General features: G+C 37.0%; 1 protein-coding gene across 2 annotated transcripts; it reads right to left on the bottom strand.

The window, feature by feature from the left end:
- Positions 1–1,876: 1,876 nt before the first annotated feature.
- On the bottom strand, positions 1,877–17,538 carry LOC114301355 (putative late blight resistance protein homolog R1A-3). Of its 2 annotated transcripts, none has more exons than XM_028246316.2 (2): positions 14,401–17,537; positions 1,877–2,110 (listed from the first exon to the last, which is right to left on the bottom strand). In XM_028246316.2, the coding sequence occupies exon 1, from the start codon at positions 17,424–17,426 to the stop codon at positions 14,403–14,405; it is 3,024 nt and encodes a 1,007-aa protein (XP_028102117.2). In that variant the 5' UTR covers positions 17,427–17,537; the 3' UTR covers positions 1,877–2,110; positions 14,401–14,402. The 2 variants fall into 2 exon arrangements, with proteins under 2 accessions (XP_028102117.2, XP_082749852.1); XM_082893726.1 differs by lacking the exon at positions 1,877–2,110 and adding an exon at positions 2,117–12,093 and having other exon boundaries at positions 14,401–17,538.
- Positions 17,539–17,872: the final 334 nt, after the last annotated feature.

The following is a 17,872-nucleotide window of genomic DNA, read 5'->3' as shown; positions in this document are numbered from 1 at the left end:
TCTCTTATTCACTTATCTCGGATTCCGATATCTTCGGAGATAACCTCGGCTTGACCGAGATCACCTCGGCGTTATGACCCTAACACGTAACACCTCGGCTGACACGTTGGCGTCACCTTGCCACGTGTCGGTACTCAAAAATATATCCCCACATTAACATAATTTATCTTAAAGGAAATATGTGATCTAAATTTTGTTGACATATTTTTGTCGTGTGTCATTAAGGATTTGCCATGTTGGCGTAGTTATATTTTGTCATTATGAACGCCACATTAAAATATAATCATACTTTGGGCAACACTAAATCTTGTATTTCATCCTTAAAAACTTTTCATTTTTTAATTATAAATGTAATTAAACTTTACTTCGGTGCTATATCTTTTGTCAAACCCTCCTGTGCAGATACGTGATTTTGGAATCTTGGTAGGCTATGAAGCACCGACACTACAAAACAAGTGTCGTATCCGTGCCGGATACACAAACATGTCGGGTATGGTACACACCACATGGCATGTCCTCTTATTTAATTAATTTATTTTCAGGCGACACGTTGGGGACACTTCGGGAACACACTAGGGACATTTCAATTTGTCTTTTTCCCATTTTATTTAGTGCTTTTTGATAAATGTTGAATGTTTATTATTTTTTTCTTAAGATTTAAATACTTAATAGGTCATTCATAAAAAAAGATATAAACTGCAAGTGTTAATTTAAAAATACTTTTTAAAAAATAAAATAGAAATAGAAATAGAATTAGAGTTAGTTTTTGTTAATATTGATTGTTTGTTGATGTAATATTAATCTAGATAGAATATATATATATATATATAAAAGCATATTTTATTGCCGTGTCCCCGTCTTCCATGTCCCCATTTTTTGAACTCGCCTTGTCCCATGTCCGCATTCATGTCTGTGTCCACATCCATATCCGTAGTTGTGCTTCATAGTTGGTAAGATCCGGTTTCAGTCTCTTGAAAGCTCTCTTTTTCGATTTCCTTTCAGCACCGGTGGCACTAGCAAAAACAACATTGGTTAGTATTGTTTTAGTATGGCAAGTTGAATCTTATTTTTTAATCCCAAAACGAATTGAAGAATTAATAATCACCTTTTACTGTTATTGTCGCACAGGCTTTAGTCATGGGTCAAGATCAAGGACGATCATCTTTGATTGAGGTAAAAAATCTTAAAGAAATGATCCGAGCAAGCTCATTTTGACGCTGAGGGTATCATATGCATTAGCATTAGTAAGAATCCCAATATGTTTTTGTTGTTTTAAATTTTGTTTTTGTTTCTAGGATTCACGGCTGGCGGGTTCGTGTACATTGCAGTTGCCAAAGTGCTGGCAGAAATGAACAATGGCAACAGCTCGGCAGTAAAAAGTACTGTACTCTAATTAACCTCACTGATATCTGGAATGGCTGTCACACTTTGTATATCCCTTGTTGAATGAAATATAAAACACCTTCTAATATGTGTTTAGTAGTTATTAAGAAGTTTTTAAGATCAATGTAATCCAAGTTGTATAACATTACTCATTTGTAATCAAGATCACAATGATGAAAATTCTGTTTTTAAATCGACAGACCATAATACGCCACATCACTCTATACAAAAAAAATTGTACAATTTTTCTTTCTGTATATCTCCACCACTCAAAACTATTAATGCATGGTGAATAAGTTATGTATCATGCATGCAACCTAAATGAAAAATAAAAGATACATTGTTAACTCAAATGCTCTGTTCCTCCTAGTTGAAGTGGCTGGCCAGCCATACCAAACACCTAAATCTGCTTAAACCAGGTGAATTTAAAGTCACAAACTCTACTCCATTTTTATATTTTGACAATAAACAAGATAGAATAATACTCCAACAATTTCCACACAAACAGTAGTTATATATTTTTTTGGGTGAATTCAGTAGTTAGATATTACAGATAAGCACTCACAAACAGTTATATTACATAACAAGCACACTTAACTAGCAATTTCTAGCGCAATCAAACACTCAATCTCTAATTGGTACATTTTCTCTGATAGCACCTTTGAAAACACCATTTCTGTTTGATTCAGAACAAGGGAGGGAAGCCATAAGCAAGACAATCTTCATCCTGAAACATGTTATCAAACTGGTTTTACATTTTTAGCCAAAGGATATACAAGTACTACCAAAAACAATGAAATTCCACTTGAGAAAATTAAAATTCACTGTGAAGTTGCATTCCTCATTAATCTTCCTGTGTGAAATCTTAAAAGAAAAAAAAAGTTCAGAAAAGAAAAAGAAAAAGAACATGACAAAAAATAGAAACATCACAATAGACATAACATTATAAGATGTTTCAATGCGGTAGTTCACAGGTTAGTCCAAAGTTTTCCACTAGTTAGATCAAGATCTTTGGCAAGTTGTTACCCATGCGGAATACCTAATCAGGATGAGTGAGACGCGAAAATAGAAAGGAATAAAATAGGAATTATAAATTATAAATACACACAAGAATACAAGATTGAAAGTGGTTCATCCCAAAATTAGGCATACGTCCACAGTGATTGCGGTTGTGCAATGATTAGAAAAAATACAACCAATATACAGAGAACTATGTATTCATAGTTGGATCTACGGTCGAGTGAAAAATATTCAGCACTTATCATATCAACACTTCTCAACAAAGATTGGGTAACAAGCTAAGGATCAACATCTCCTCCCACTCTTTCTCGATTTTTCTCAAGGTTGAGCTCTTAAACTCCCATTTGGTAATGTTTATGTTTTAATCTTTTGTTTATGTTTTACAAATATTTTGAAAACGGGAAACAAAAACTTGTTTTGTCTCATTTTTGTTTCAAAAAAATGGAAATAATTTTGAAATTTTACTAAATTATACGAGAAAAAAAAAGGTATTGTTCTTAATACAAATAGCCAACACAAAATTGATAAAGGGAAACTACTCATTTTTTCTGAATATTATATTTTAGCAAATGCATTAGAAGAAGAGATTCAGTAAGTTGTTTAAACATCAACTTCGTTTGAGCACAGTTATCCCAGCCCTATGCTCATTTGATATACTCAAATCAGTATATCCATCATAGGAGGAAAATTACTGATTAGATCTAAAGATGGTAGGTCATGACCTGACAATTTGCATTGCGAGTACAGTCAGGCAAGGTTGGCTCAACTCGTGAAATTGGTGCCCAAGCTCTTCTGTGGCTAAGCTCAATAGGTTTTTTTCCTAGTGGGCCACGCCATGCCAGAGCCAAAAATTTTAGGCCCAGGCCCTGAAGAGTTAGTGAGGTGCCTAACACTAACAATCTTTTTTTTTTTTTTTTAAAAAAAAAAATTCCTATTTTTTACTTGTGGGTCGAGCCAATGGGCTAATTGATCACCTCTCAAGGGCTAACTAGTCAGTCTACAACACCTAGACCTAGACCTAGACCTAGTCTCAAACCAAGCCCTTTTCGGGCTTTGCCAGCCTACCCAAGAATATGGACCTAGCCGGGTCACTGGTCTAATGATGACCCTACGGTAGATTTCGATAGCATCTTAAAAACACAAACTTCTGTTTTTTCTTATATGTTTTTTAACATGTATCTGTAGACGTCCCCGAACGTCCCGGGAGGGAATCCCATTTTGTTCATTGCGCTTACTACAGTTCAGGACTCAAATGTCACGGTCCTGTATCTAATCTCGCAGAGTGCAATGCAAGACCAATAAATCATCAAAGAGTCCAAATCCGGCAAATCGTTTTTTAAAATAGATTTTTTTGAAAGAAGTGTCAAACATGGACTGCTTTGCCAGATACAGAGTCGCCACCTAAATATTTTATTTTGGGGAATTTAGGAAACCCTGACTCGTTTGCCTAAGGCCACGTGTCCGTCATCACCAAAGTTGCCTCGGCTCGAGAACTTGAGTGCGATTGGGAAAGGTCACTTCGTGAGCACCCCCGCTCGCCCGATCAAAGACCGACCTCTACTAATCATGATATCGAGTTTTGAAAACATTATGCATTCTTATTCCGGTTATTAGCCTAGATTTACTACGTGATGCGCACAGCATACAAGTATAGACTGGATCACCTGAATTGGAGCAACACATCTCATGTTTGTTTATTTTGAAAATGGTTTGATGGTGCTACCCGCAAGTAGGCTAAGACGTGGATTTGCCACCCTCGGGTGGGCTTAGAAAACGTGATGGTTTGCCACTCTCAAGTGGGCTTAAAACTCACAATCAATGTATTATTCCAATTCAGATAATCCAACCTTCACCCACAGGCATTCAGGCAGTTATATCACATAAGCACATAGCCTCATGGTAAGCATGCTATCATGGCAGTCACTCACACACATGCGAGGATGCTAAAGCATAAATACTTACCAAGTACTCCAAACCAAAACAGAAACTAGTTAGTAATCAATGCATGATCCTAGTTCATGTTAAGATGGCTAATGCAATACATGCAAAAATGCAACTAAGATAGGCTCGGCTATTCTAAAATGGCATACGAAATGCAACAACTGATATACGTATTCAACTCGGAATTGAAATACAATGCAGTTAGTATGATGCACCGAGCCCGGTGCATGCAATACAGATGAATGATGCAAACATGCAAGCATAAGTATGCTAATTGAAACATGCCCTAATCTAACCATCATAAGCTGGTAAATAAAAGGGAGAAAGACGTGGGGTTGGAAGACATACATCACACACACGCACACTTATTACAATTGTGCCCTCGCTCGGAGGGTTCGAATAAATAATACAATCCGAATGAATAATTAACTACTCTAACTAATTAAATATTACAAAAACCCTAATTAGTTAACAAATTAACTAGGAAAGCGAATAAACTAGCATGCAATACTACAAGTGATGGACTGTCTCAGCTTTGTTCTGACTGATGAAAGATGCATGCATGCTCGAGTTGCCTTGTCGGTAAATTCCATCATGATGCCTCGCCTCACCCTTGTTTGCAATTGATCCCAGAAACTTGAATAAAGCTCCAAAAGGCTGAAACTCCACCTTAGGAAGACCACCGACCAGTTATTAGCATGGGAGACCACCTGCCGACCACCCTTTGTGGTGGAGACCAAAGAGGGTGGTCGGCCTGCCAGAAAATTTGGTCGGCCGACCAGTTTCTACCTCTGGTTTCTAGTTTTTTTTTTTTTTTTGCAACAAAGGCAAGAGAGAGAAAAGGCAATGTATTTTCAACAAATGTGTGCACGACCACTCTCCCTATCATTGCACAAGCTCTAGGGAGTGTAGTCCTCGATCCTCGTGCCACCAATCACGCATCTCGATGCATGATGGCCGAGAAGTCGAATTGCACGACTCGATCTGAAATGAATGCACATATAAGCAAGTAAAGCCAAGAACTCTATCATGGACAGTCAAGAGTGTCGACGACCGAGAATCGAGGCACAGTTCATCACTTAGAGTACGAAACGTCCCTCGTTTTCCGTGTTCAGACTAAACCCTACTCCAAACACAAAGCAATGAGATGGCATACACAATGCGACTAACATGCAACCTAGCATACGCGATGCTATGGGCTAAAATGGCATACACAATGCACGTGACATAGTATGGCATACACAATGCACTTACGAAGACTATCATGTGCACCTGAACTAAATGGCATATACAAATGCAAGATGGACTTACACCAATATGAGTGGACCTCAGCCACACTCACATCAGTGGCCATATGATGGAAATGAGACAACCAAAACACATGCAAACATGCACGGATGCAAAGGACCGATCCTAAGGCATAACATGCAACTCTAACTAAGCATGGCAGAGGATGAAGTATGGCATAGAATGACATATGATACAGCTCTGAAATGGCACAAAAGATGGTCCCGAAACATGCAAATATGTCACACAATGCATGCTTGGGGGCCCGGGTACCGAAACTAGTGAAGTGCGTTACACTAGAGGTACCCAAAGCAATGCACTAATGGCAAAATCAACCCCAAACAGACCATAGGCAGGTCTGAAACAGTGGGGAAATGACCTAAAATGATGGCTCGGAATGTGAAGAAATGGAGCTCATTCAATGGTCCGAAAACAAGACATTCATGGACAACTCTCAAGCACACTTAAGAGTAGAAAACATGGCAATATGGCATTCATACAAGCTCTGAAATATGATATATAATGGACCCAAAACATGAACACACCTCAGTATATGTATGGAATGAGCCTCAAAACTCAAGGTTATGCATGGGTATTGAACTACAAGCATGCAAAACAAACATCATTCGACCATGAGACCCAAAAACAGAGCTAAGGCAGTCCAAAATATGCACAACATCAGTTTAAGGCATGGCCAAAAAGTGCTAAAATCAAGGGTCAACAAAGCATGCAAAGAAAGCTAGTGAACCATGAGTTGTACTACAACTATATGAAGTATATGAGAGCTCACCAAACCAGCCAAAAACAGAAGTATTCCATGCCAAAATATGCCCAAAAATCCACTGAAACTCAGTCAATGCATGCAAGAATGATAGGCTCCTTTGGAAGGCCATGCAAGGGGTTATTCTACACATGTATGATAGACATACAAAATGACAAAACCACCTCTGGAAAGAGGTTATGAGGGTCCTAAAACCCACCAAAAAGGGCCTGGAATGAGGTTAGGAAGCATGCAAGTAAAGGGCCATTTGAAAGGCCATGAAAAGGATTTCTCTACACGTGCAAGATAGACATCAAATATGGCTAAAAGGGCTCTGGACAGAGTTCATGCAGGTCACAAAACTCACAAAAAGTGGCGTGAAGCATGGCTTCAAAACATGCAAATGGGGGCTCCTTAGTGAGGCCAAGAAAGCTAGTAAACAAAACAAAGGGTGAGAGGGTCACCCCTCTCTAATTTTAAGGCTCAAAAACACATGTTAGCCACTGAAAATCCGCTGGATTTCAGTGGCTAAAAGGCCAAACCAAGGCCAACACAAATGCTCTAATGCATAGCTCAAAACAAGAGGAAATGGAGCATGCAAGGGGGTAGATGACCCCCAACAGAAAAATAACCTTAAACAAACATGTTTATAAGCTCAAAATTTTTTTTTTTTTAAGTTTATGACGAAACCCAAAAATGCTTGCAAGTAAGGCTAAACAATGAAGCAAAATAAGGGCCAAAAGAGGAAACTAGTGTCTTACCCTTGTAGAGCAGAGGGCTAGCAGCTTTTGGACCAAAATAGGAACTCTCCAACCTCTAAAAATGAGCTCCTAGGTGCTTAGGTTGATAATGGAGGTGTTGTGCTTGGAGGTGTAGTGCAATGGGACCAAGAACAAGGGTTTTTGGAGCTTGGAATATAGAGATATGGAGGAAAAGTGTATGTATGCTCAAAACAGGTTCTAAACCCTAGCAATGGAAGAGATCCCTTGCCTTTATAGAGGAGAAGGTCTAAAGCTTCTCCAAGAAGCTTAAAAGCTAGCTTAAACATCCTCCATATGTATAGAGGATGCATTCTGAGGCTTCTAGCTGGCACAGCTGGCTTCAACTCATTGAGACAAAAAATGAGAAAGCTGGCCGACCAGTTCAGGTGGTCGGCCGACCACTTTCCCTGGTCAGCCGACCAGGTCAAAAGGTTCAGGTGGTCGGCCAACCACCTTTTCTGGTCGGCCTGCTACTTTTTCTGGTTTTTCAGGACAAAAAATTGGTCTGCCGGAAAGAAAGGTGGTCGGTGAGTGATTGGGAAGTCCAAAAGTGGTCATCCAAGTGTGCAAATTGAAGCCCCAGAAGTTACCTTTCCAATGGCACCAGCCTTGCATCAAAATTCCTCTTGTGAAAAAAGTTATGCCTGTTTTGGTGAAGTTGCGCAGATTCGGTCCAACCGGACTGATGCCCTACTTCAATCAACCATATCTCCCCGGTCCGGACTTGGCTTTAGGAGATTCTTGAGTGCAAAATGAAGCCCCAGAAGTAATATTTCCAATGGTGGTGGCCTCATAGCTGAAATCCAAGTATGCAAATAAATAGACCTGATTTAGCGAGGACTACTCATCCCTCTCTTAACGGTTCATGCCCATTTTCTCCCCCAACTAGGTTTCTTCCCCCTTCTCTTCTTTTCTTCAACTCCAAACCCCTAAGTAAGGTGTTTTGAAAGATTTTTCAAAGATATCATCTCTCTTTCATTTATTTCCACTTTGTCCTCACTCGGTTTACCGAAAAGCGCAACATTTAACGAAATGCAAGCGTCGGAACATCGTAGGAACTTTATTTTTAAAACATTTTGAAAGAGAGGGTTTCAAGGTCCAAAATCTTTTGATCAAGATTGTTTCGGTCCAAAAGGGGTGTGAAGTTGAGATTTGACTCTCTCCTTGCCGAATAAATTGAACCTTTGCCTTGCACACCTTTCTCCACTAAGTAAACCATCAGTAGTGCCCAACTCTTAAGGTTGGTCAAAAATGCGGTGTTTACAGTATCAAAACATACTTATTATGAATAAAATGAATACAGGTAGAAACAAAACAGTGCAATTCAAATTGCAATTGCATCTTGGGAAGTAAAGAAGCTGTTAGACACAAAGAAGAGGTAGGCGCAACATCTTTAGCTCTAGTTATGTCATTGTATGAGAATTAAGAGGCAAAGGAGGAGGTAAAATAGGAATAGTAAGACTGATACCAGCTGGAGAGAAAGAAAAAGGAATAGAAGAAGAAGACATGATCGTTAGCAAGAGGACTAGGATTAGGAGAAACAGAAGCATGACTAGGAGAAGAAACAACATTATCTACTCCCTCCAAATAGGGATGGCAATTTAAACCCGGCCCGAAGGGAACCCGACCCCCTGCCCCCGATAAGAGTGGTTTTTTTTCGAAAAATACCCCTAACGAGCTGGGGATGGTATTTGAAATTGAATCCCCGATCAGATTCGGGCTGGGGACGGGGATCACTTTCACAGCCTCGGACCCGGCCCGTCCCCGTCCCCGTCCCCGTCCCCGACCCTGTTTCTCCCTGAAATAAAATTACCATAATACCCCTTCCTTTATTATATATATATAACCCCGGCCCCGTTTATCTATTTATATATATAACCCCCTGTCCCTTTCTTACGCCTCTGATCTGTCTCTCACACACACTCTCTGTCTCTCTTCTCTTCTCTCACTCTCTCTCTTCTCTCCACAGACGCAGTCGGCTCCTCCTCTCGTCGCCTCCTCCAGACCATCAACACCTCCGCCTCCTCCTCCTCCAGGCCATTGCTGCCTCCTCCTCCGTCACTTCTTCCTCCTCCTCCTCCTCCTCCTCCTCCTCCGTCGCCTCTCGCGGCCTCCTCCCATCCCCTCTCGCGGCCTCCTCCTCCGTCGGCTCCTCCTCCGCTAGGCCACCATCAGATCTGAGAAGATCTGAGAAGATCCCAATTAGAATGGGCAGATCTGTCTCAATTTCTCTCCTCCTCCGCCAGGCCACCGCCAGGCCATGGCAGATCTGTGTCTTTTTTTTTCTTTTTTTTTTTATTATGTTTTTGTTGATGAAAATGATGTTGTTGATGATCAATGATGTTGTTGATAATGATAAGCTCAACAGAGAGAGAGAGTTACGGGAATTTTTCGGGGTCGGGAAAACCCGATCCCCGTTGGGGACGGGGGTGGGGGGTGATGGGATCCCCGCTGGGGATCGGGATCGGGGACGGGTACGGGGAGGGCGATCCCCGGCCTCGCGCCGCCCCGTTGCCATTCCTACCTCCAAATTCAAACTTAATAATGTGTGGCATGTTCCACAAATTTCATCTATTTTGCTTTATGTTCATCAACTCACATTAGATAATGCTTCCACCATTACATTTATTGATAAATCATTTGTTATTTAGGACAAACACAGCAACCAAGTTCTATGTAGAGGTCATCATCAGAATGGTCTCTATCAGTTCCTTCCCTTTCATTTTGATCACTATTCAAAGGTTTTTTCTAGTATTAGTTCTCCAGCTGCCACTTGGCATAAGAGACTAGGGCATCCTTCTTCAGATGTTTTTCATCATATAGCTAAAACTAGTGGTTTTTCCATTTCTCATAAAGACTGTTCTTCTTTTTGCAGTCATTGTTGTGTCTCAAAGAGTCACAAACATCCTTTTGTATTGACTAATACTAATTTCAATGTTCCTCTTACTTTAATTCACTTTGATACCATGAAGAAAATAGAGAGAGAGAGAGAGAGAGAGAGAGAGAGAGAGAGAGAGCAAAAAAGATATTTTCTATTATTTCATTATGAACTCAACTACTCATAGAAGCCTTTGATCAATGTATACATGGAAACAAAACAAAGTATCTCTAGATTAGTTATAGATTCTAACTAACTACGTTTGTTATAGAGGAGAGGATTGTGTACTACTATCTTACATCCTTATGATAGTTTTATAGGTGTGTTATTGTTGTCATTGCAGCTTTGTCTTCAGTAGCCTTAGTTGTGGTTATGGTTCCTGAGGTGATAGTGTCTAGGAGCCAGGTGTGGGGACATAATTTTCGACATGTCCACGTGGCATGACCTTGGCCTGAAGTGCCACATGGTGGAATGTGATTGGCTGAGGTATGAAAATGATCCATGTCTAGGCTGAGCTATTTGGTGAAAGACAAAAATCCTAGTGAATGAATGACTCCTAGGTTGGGTGTATTTAGGACTCTTTTGAGAGGTTAACCGTAACCTAACTGGGAGAGATGAATCATCTAGTATTATTTCTAAAAGGAATAAGTGTTCGACTTGATCACTACTTCTAGGAGGACACCTTTATATAAGCACCCCCATGTGTGAGAGGTACGTGAGTTTATGCGTGTTTATTTGAGTTACCGTTAATTTGTCAAAATATCTTGGGATATTAATTTACTGACTTTATCATCAAAGTGCCCTCTCAGTTGACAAGCAATCGAGTTAGTTATTCTTCTAATTGTGCAGACGTGGATCTATATAGGTTGCGTGTTCTACAACTGTGTTCCCAGAATTCTAGGAGGAAGATCAGATATTGGTTGTGTGGTAAAATTTTAGCACACACATACTCCATACACTTTATTTTTTGATAATTTTTGAATTACTTTTATATACTTATTAGATCACATGAATATTGTTACTCAATACATAGATATATATATATATATTCCAAAAAAAATTACAAAAATTAAAATTGAAAATGAAATATGAAAAAACATAAAATGCTATATGCTTAGTTAAATTAAAAAATGAAAAAAAAATGAAAATGGAGTGAAAGAAACTGTATTTTGTTCTAGTTAGGTTAAGAATATGAAAAAAAAAATGAATTAGATAATAGTACAAAAATAACCATTTTTGTTTAATTAATTTAATTTTGTTTTCCCTGTAAACATTATCCAAATGTAGCATAAATATTTGGAAAATGCTATGGACCCCAAATAAATTACCAAATTTTCTACCAAACCTCTCACATAGGTGTGGGACCCACACAAATCACGTGTGTAGGTCCCATACCCATGTAAGAGGTTTGGTAAAAAAATTCGGTAATTTATTTGAGATCCCTAGCATAACTCTAAATATTATTAAAAAATTTAATATCAATTTTTTTATGCAATTATCTTAAATATATGTAAATAAAATATATAACTTATAAGGATAAATTACAGTCACCTCGATTGAGGTTCTCGACAATCACACTGATCTCTCCTTCTTTTTCTAAAATTACATTGACTTTCCCAATGATTAATGGCGTTAATGAGAGGGTTAGTTTAGTAATTTTAACATTAGAGATTTTTTTGTTAATAAACATTAAATATGCGATTATTATTTTGGTTATACCTTATGTTGTGTTTGGTTATGAGTCATTTTTTTTAGTTCTGACTAAAAAAAAATTAGTTATAATATTTGTGGTAATCAACACCACAAATGTTATAACTTGCATATGTTACATATAAAATGGTATGTATTTTATAAGAGCAGTGCTAGGTAGCCCGAGAAGGAGGTTGGCTCGAATGGCTCAAAATTCACCTTTCCGGTCGTCTAGCGAGAAGGTTGACAGCCGCGGTCAACAAAGGTAACCGCGGTAGACAAGTTTTGACCCGGTCGTCCGCGTGGACATCCGACATACACCCATTCGAGCCCCTCCTTTTCGGGCTCTCCAGCATTTTTGATTTTAGAATAACCTATTGTTATGACAAAAGTGATGATAAAACAAATTAAAAAATTAATTATATAAATATAAGAGAAGTTATTTGGTAGTTTTTAATCAATACTTGACATCATACAGTTTAGTTGTCTTAAAAAAAAAAAGATAAAATTGATGAGTCTTACTATCTTCTTCATTTTTTTTATTTTTTTTTTTTTTGATGACATGAGTCTTACTATCTAAATTAATAAAAATAAAATTGGGACAACACTTGTATTTATTTGAATAGTATTAAATAATATTTTTAAATACCCACATTGTTTAACTATAAATATATATATATATATATATATATATATAATTTATGCATTACATACATACAAGTTCTTGTATTTTTCATTTGGCTTCAATAATTCATATTAATTTGTTTGCCTAAAAAATAATTAATTGATTTATTTTATTTTTAATTTATAGATAATCACTTCAAATGTTATACAAAATCAAACTAAAACCCCCCTATGTGATAATCTAACAACTAATCACTGACCTTCAACAAAAAAAAAAAGAAGAAGAAGAAGAAGAAAAAAAAGAACAATTAGTCAAACTAACAGTCAACTAAAGGAAAGGGGGAATATGCAAATAAAAAATAAACCTCAAGGGAGGTCGGTGTAATTTCTGAAAAAAATAGGAGAGGCCAATGTAATTGTCAGAAATCTCAAGGGAGGTGAGTGTAATTTACCCACCTTATAATAGTTATTGTTTTCACTTATTTTTCAAATAAAATTTTTGTTTATGAACAATGAATTGAAAATACAAAATTCATAAATTTTTAAGTAGCTTACAAAATTACCATTTAGGTAAATTTTAAATACATGTAATTTTCTAATACTAACTATAAGTTGAATGGTTCAACAAGTCTAAGACCAGTCTAAGCAGTTCAATTCAAAGATATTAAGGTCAAATTAGAATTTTTATCTATTTTTATCCATGATACAAACATTGGCTAACAAAATGATTTATATCCAAAAAAAAAAAAACTCTATACGTTTAGACAATATTTATAGATTTATATTTTTAATTATGTATAGATTGATTTCTCTTATATATATAATTAATTATAGCTAGAATATTTAAATTAATTAATTTTCAAACTAAAAAGTAAATAATGTTGGTTTATAGTGCTGGATAGGACATAGAAAAGATATTAAATGGAATTGGGTCAAGATAAGTTGGTACAAATGTTGTAATATTCAGTTTGTGAATATCTAAACTTGCGTCCGACCTTAGGTTCATATTTTAAGAAGATTGCTTATCAGTGAGGTAAATTAAAAAATTTTGAACTATATATTCGTATTGTTTGGATGAAAGTCTAACACATAAAAGACTTGCATCAAACACAAGAAATAACTTGCACCAAACATAAGACATACTTGACCCCAATGAAAATGACATTTTTTTTTTAGCCCTATTCTAATTGATTTGATATTTTTCCTCATATTTTTAATAGTTGACCTAACCATTCCATGTTTTTATAATCCATTCGATGAGATTATTTGCAAGGGGTTAGTTTAGTTAATGAGGATAAAGATCATAGACTATGGCTGGTGTAGATTCTAACAAAGTTCACTTAGAGGTTGATTGTAGGATTGAAAATTGTAAGGGTAATTGGGGGAAGGGGAATAAAAAAATGTGTATAGGAAGGGAACTAAAACACGAGTTGATAGTGGTTAACAAGAGCAGTGAAATGATTTAGAGGTGGAGCTTGATGCGGGTTAGAGATGACTTCATTTTGGATGGCTTGGGAAAAGGGGTTAATGCTTACTCTTTCTATAAAATAAAAAAATTATTTCATTCTCCAATTCATTTTCAATTTTAACAAATTTTAAATGAATTTTATTATGTAATTGTAAATTAAAAATTTTCGTTGTTATGTCATTTGAGAAAATCTAATATAAAAGTACATATTATTTATCTTCTTTTCTAAATGTAATTTTTATAAATCATTCAATGTTTTTGCTCTAAAATATTACTAACCCACGTAATGACATATATATATATATATATTAGTTAATACTTAAAATAAAATATTAATAATAACACAATTAAAACACGACTTTAGTGCAATTTAAATGAAAACAACTCATTCACATAATTTTTACTATTTTTTCCTTTTAAATTTTAAAATTATTACTTTAATTTTTAAGATAAAATTTTAATTATTTGTTTAAGACCATGCATAGAGTTTTAGGTTAATTTATACATACACGAGATAGATTACTTTATGTAGGGTCGAATCTAAAATGAGAAAATAAAAAATTAAACATAAATATAAAATAGAACATACCTTTAGAAGTTGTACGCACAGGTCCACCGTTCCCTAATCAGCACTTTCAACCAATTATTTCCAATGCTCTCTTGCTCTTCCTTAATTTTCCTGACAGATTCCTCAACAGTGCGACAACTGTTTACCTCCATCAGCTGCAGAGTGAGTATCTCCCCCAAACTAGATGGTATTTCCTCGAGAAAATGACAGCATCCCAACGATAAGTGTTGAAGGCTTGGAAAGTGATCAGAGCAGGTGATCCATCGCTCAACATTGAGGCTCCTCAGTTTCAAGAATTTGAGTCGAGGAAACCCACCATCAGTTGTTGCCCATTGCTGTCCCCGGGCAGCATCATTTTCTAATTTGAGAAGCTCAAGGTTGGGTAACATCATCCCAAGGACTGATATCTCCTCCCACTCTATCCCTGTATTTTTCAAGGTTAGCCTTCTAATATTTGCGGGGAACTTGACCTCTCCGAGAGTAGTTGGGTTACTGGTTAAATAATTGTTTTGTAGCTTCAAAGTCTCAAGGTGTCCTAAAAATTCTAGATTAGGAAACATTGAATTCCCCGAACCTGAAATCAGTTGTCCACAAATTCCCAACTTTGTAAGATAAGGAGTTCTTGCCAATAAATCCTGAATAGATCCATAATGGTCTAAGTTTGCGATGGTTCGTAGGTTTTCTAATATATAGGGATGGTTGTGATCTGTTACTACTTCTTCAGAACATAAAGATGCAGCATATGTTGCTCGTCCTTTAGCATAAAAATTCCTCAATTTTGCAATATTCCAAACATTACATGGCAGAATAACCTCCCTCCGTTGTGTACAAATAATAATAAGTGTTTCTAGGTTTGAGAGATTGGATATTGATGGCGATAATTCATGGCGACCTAGCAAATTAATTGCCAAATACCTCAAATTAACTAGTTGTGTTAATTCTCTTGAAAAGAAGGCGTTGATGTACCATACGTCCAACACTCTAAGAAGTTTGAAGTTGCAACAAATAAACGAGAACACATCACCAAACCCACTGTCGCCGTACCTAATTTCTATCCCAGACTTATTTCTGAAGCACAATAATGATTGAACAACTAATGGGGAATAAGACTCTAAGAGAACATGATCACATTTTTCCAAGAAGTCAAAACCGAAACACAGGCGACATTGGTTATTTGCTTTGTAATTACTTGGCGGAGGAGGATAAGCATCATCATAATTGTGAATCCACTTTAGGAAATTAATTTCTCTGGCTTTCTTCAAGCATAAATCACGCAACAAATCATGCATGTGACATGTTTTAATTCGACCATCAAACCTGTTTTGAGCAACAATTACCAGACTTCTCTGAATTAGATCCATTAAGTAACCCTCTGCTACTTCCTCCAAGCTTTTCTGCTCAATTTTTTGTATGAACCCCTCAGCTATCCATAACCAAATTAATTTCTGCACCGAGATTTCTTGATCTTCTGGAAATGCTCCTAAATAGAGAAAGCATGGTTTCAAGTGGTGAGGCAAGTGATTGTAACTCAGTGCTAGTGTGTCCAAGTACTGGTTTGGATCACTGACAATGTATGAGCTTACACTTTGGGCAACTTGTTTCCATGACTCTTGTGTCTTGATGTTCCTTGCAAGAAGTCCTGCTATTACAACAATTGCAAGTGGAAGCCCTGCACATTTTTTCATTATTTCCTTCCCAATTATAATCAGTTCTGGAGGGCAACTTTCATTTTGAAACACCTTCTGTTGTAACAACTCCCAACTCTCTTCTTCAGTGAGAAAACGCAGACAATGAGGATGGCAATCAGGTGAGGCATGCATAGCCAACTCTTTGAGGCGACTAGTGAACATAACTCTACTTCCATTGTTGTCATTGGGGAAATACATTTTAAGATCGACCCAGGCACCAATATCCCATAAATCATCAATGACAATGAGATATTTGTTGCCTTTTAATTGCTTGTACAACTTTTCACCTAGCTTCTCATTGGTCATGTTTATAATTTCATCGGTAAAGACGACATTAAAAGAACGTAAAATGTCCAACAACATATCTCTTTTTGTGGGTAATTGAGAAGCATAGGTCCATGCACGAATATGAAAGTAGTATGTGATGTAAGGATCATTGTACAATTTTCTGGCTAAAGTAGTCTTACCAAGTCCAGGCATCCCAACAATTGATATCATTTGTAGCTGCTGGTTCTCTCCAGCAAGTAGCTCTTTTATAGCCAACGCATCATCCTCAAAGCCCACTGTAATTTCTTCATCTACCATGGTTCTGTTCCCCATTGACATTGACATTGGCATTGGCATTGACGTTGACGAATTTATCATTTGTAGCAGCTTGTTCCCTCCAGCAATAAGTCGCTCTTTTATCATTTGTAGTTGCCTCTTCCCTCCAGCAATAAGTCGCTCTTTTATCATTTGTAGCTGCCTCTTCCCTCCTCCAGCAATAAGTCGCTCTTCTATAGTCAACGCCTCATCATCAAAGCCCACCATAATTTCTTCCTCTACCGTGGTTCTGTTCTCCGTTGACATTGACGATTGGACTCCATCATTGAAGGACTTCTCATCTTGTAGGAGTTGGATCTGATATATCTGGTCATAAAACTGCACCACTTTTGCCTCGATCGTCTCAATCTCTTCCATGATATTTATGCCAAAAAAAATATCAAAAAAACTGTCCCTCTGCCCTGAAACTTCAACATCAAAAGAACGGACGAGTTGTCTTGTCTTGCAGATCACATAATAAATTTGCATCGACAGGCTTTTAGCTTCATAGTTCATCTCATGCTGCTGCTGCTTCTCGTCCATATCCTTGAGAACGATTGCTAGGAATCTTAGCCGGTGATAAAAAGAGTCGAGATGATCAATCTGATCTGCGGTCAAATTGCACGCCTTACTGATCATTAGATGATTCAGTTTCTCCAAGACACAATAATTTTCACTCATCTCCCTCTCGAATCTCTCTCTGTATTTCCATCTCTTAATCTTTCTTTCTCTTTCTCTTTCTCTTTCTCTGGCTTCCTTTCTCACATACTCAAACATTTTTTTGATCAGCAAACACTCAATTGTTTACTGCTTCCATAGCCCCATTTCGGTGCTCTGCTCTATCTCTCAAGTTTTGTGTTTCAATCAATGGCATCCAAAATGTTGACTCTGGCTAAAATTTAAGCAAATTACATTTACCTCCTCTAACAATTTGCTTAAATTGCAGTTGGCCGATTACTTTGACAAAATATAACACCCGCTTCCACTGATGTCCTCAAAATTTAACTCCGTCCGTCAGCGAGAGTCATGAAATAACAAAATTACAATGACAATGTTTGGTAACGTTTACGTTTTCAGTTTATATTTACAAAAATATTATAAACTAATTTTTGTTTATTTTTTGTTTATTTTTAGAAAAACATAAACTACAAACACGTTTGGTAATTGACAAAATGTTTAAAAAAATTTAAAAATATAAAAAAAAATGAAAAATGACAAGTGGT

Source organism: Camellia sinensis, chromosome 11 (genome assembly GCF_055761805.1).
Source record: "Camellia sinensis isolate YWXY chromosome 11, ASM5576180v1, whole genome shotgun sequence".
NCBI lineage: Eukaryota > Viridiplantae > Streptophyta > Magnoliopsida > Ericales > Theaceae > Camellia > Camellia sinensis.
This window is presented reverse-complemented; position numbering and strand designations above follow the sequence as displayed.

What these genes read in the sequence shown, in the direction of transcription:
- LOC114301355 (XM_082893726.1), bottom strand. Translation starts at nt 17,426, where the DNA reads ATGTTTGAGTATGTGAGAAAGGAAGCCAGAGAAAGAGAAAGAGAAAGA.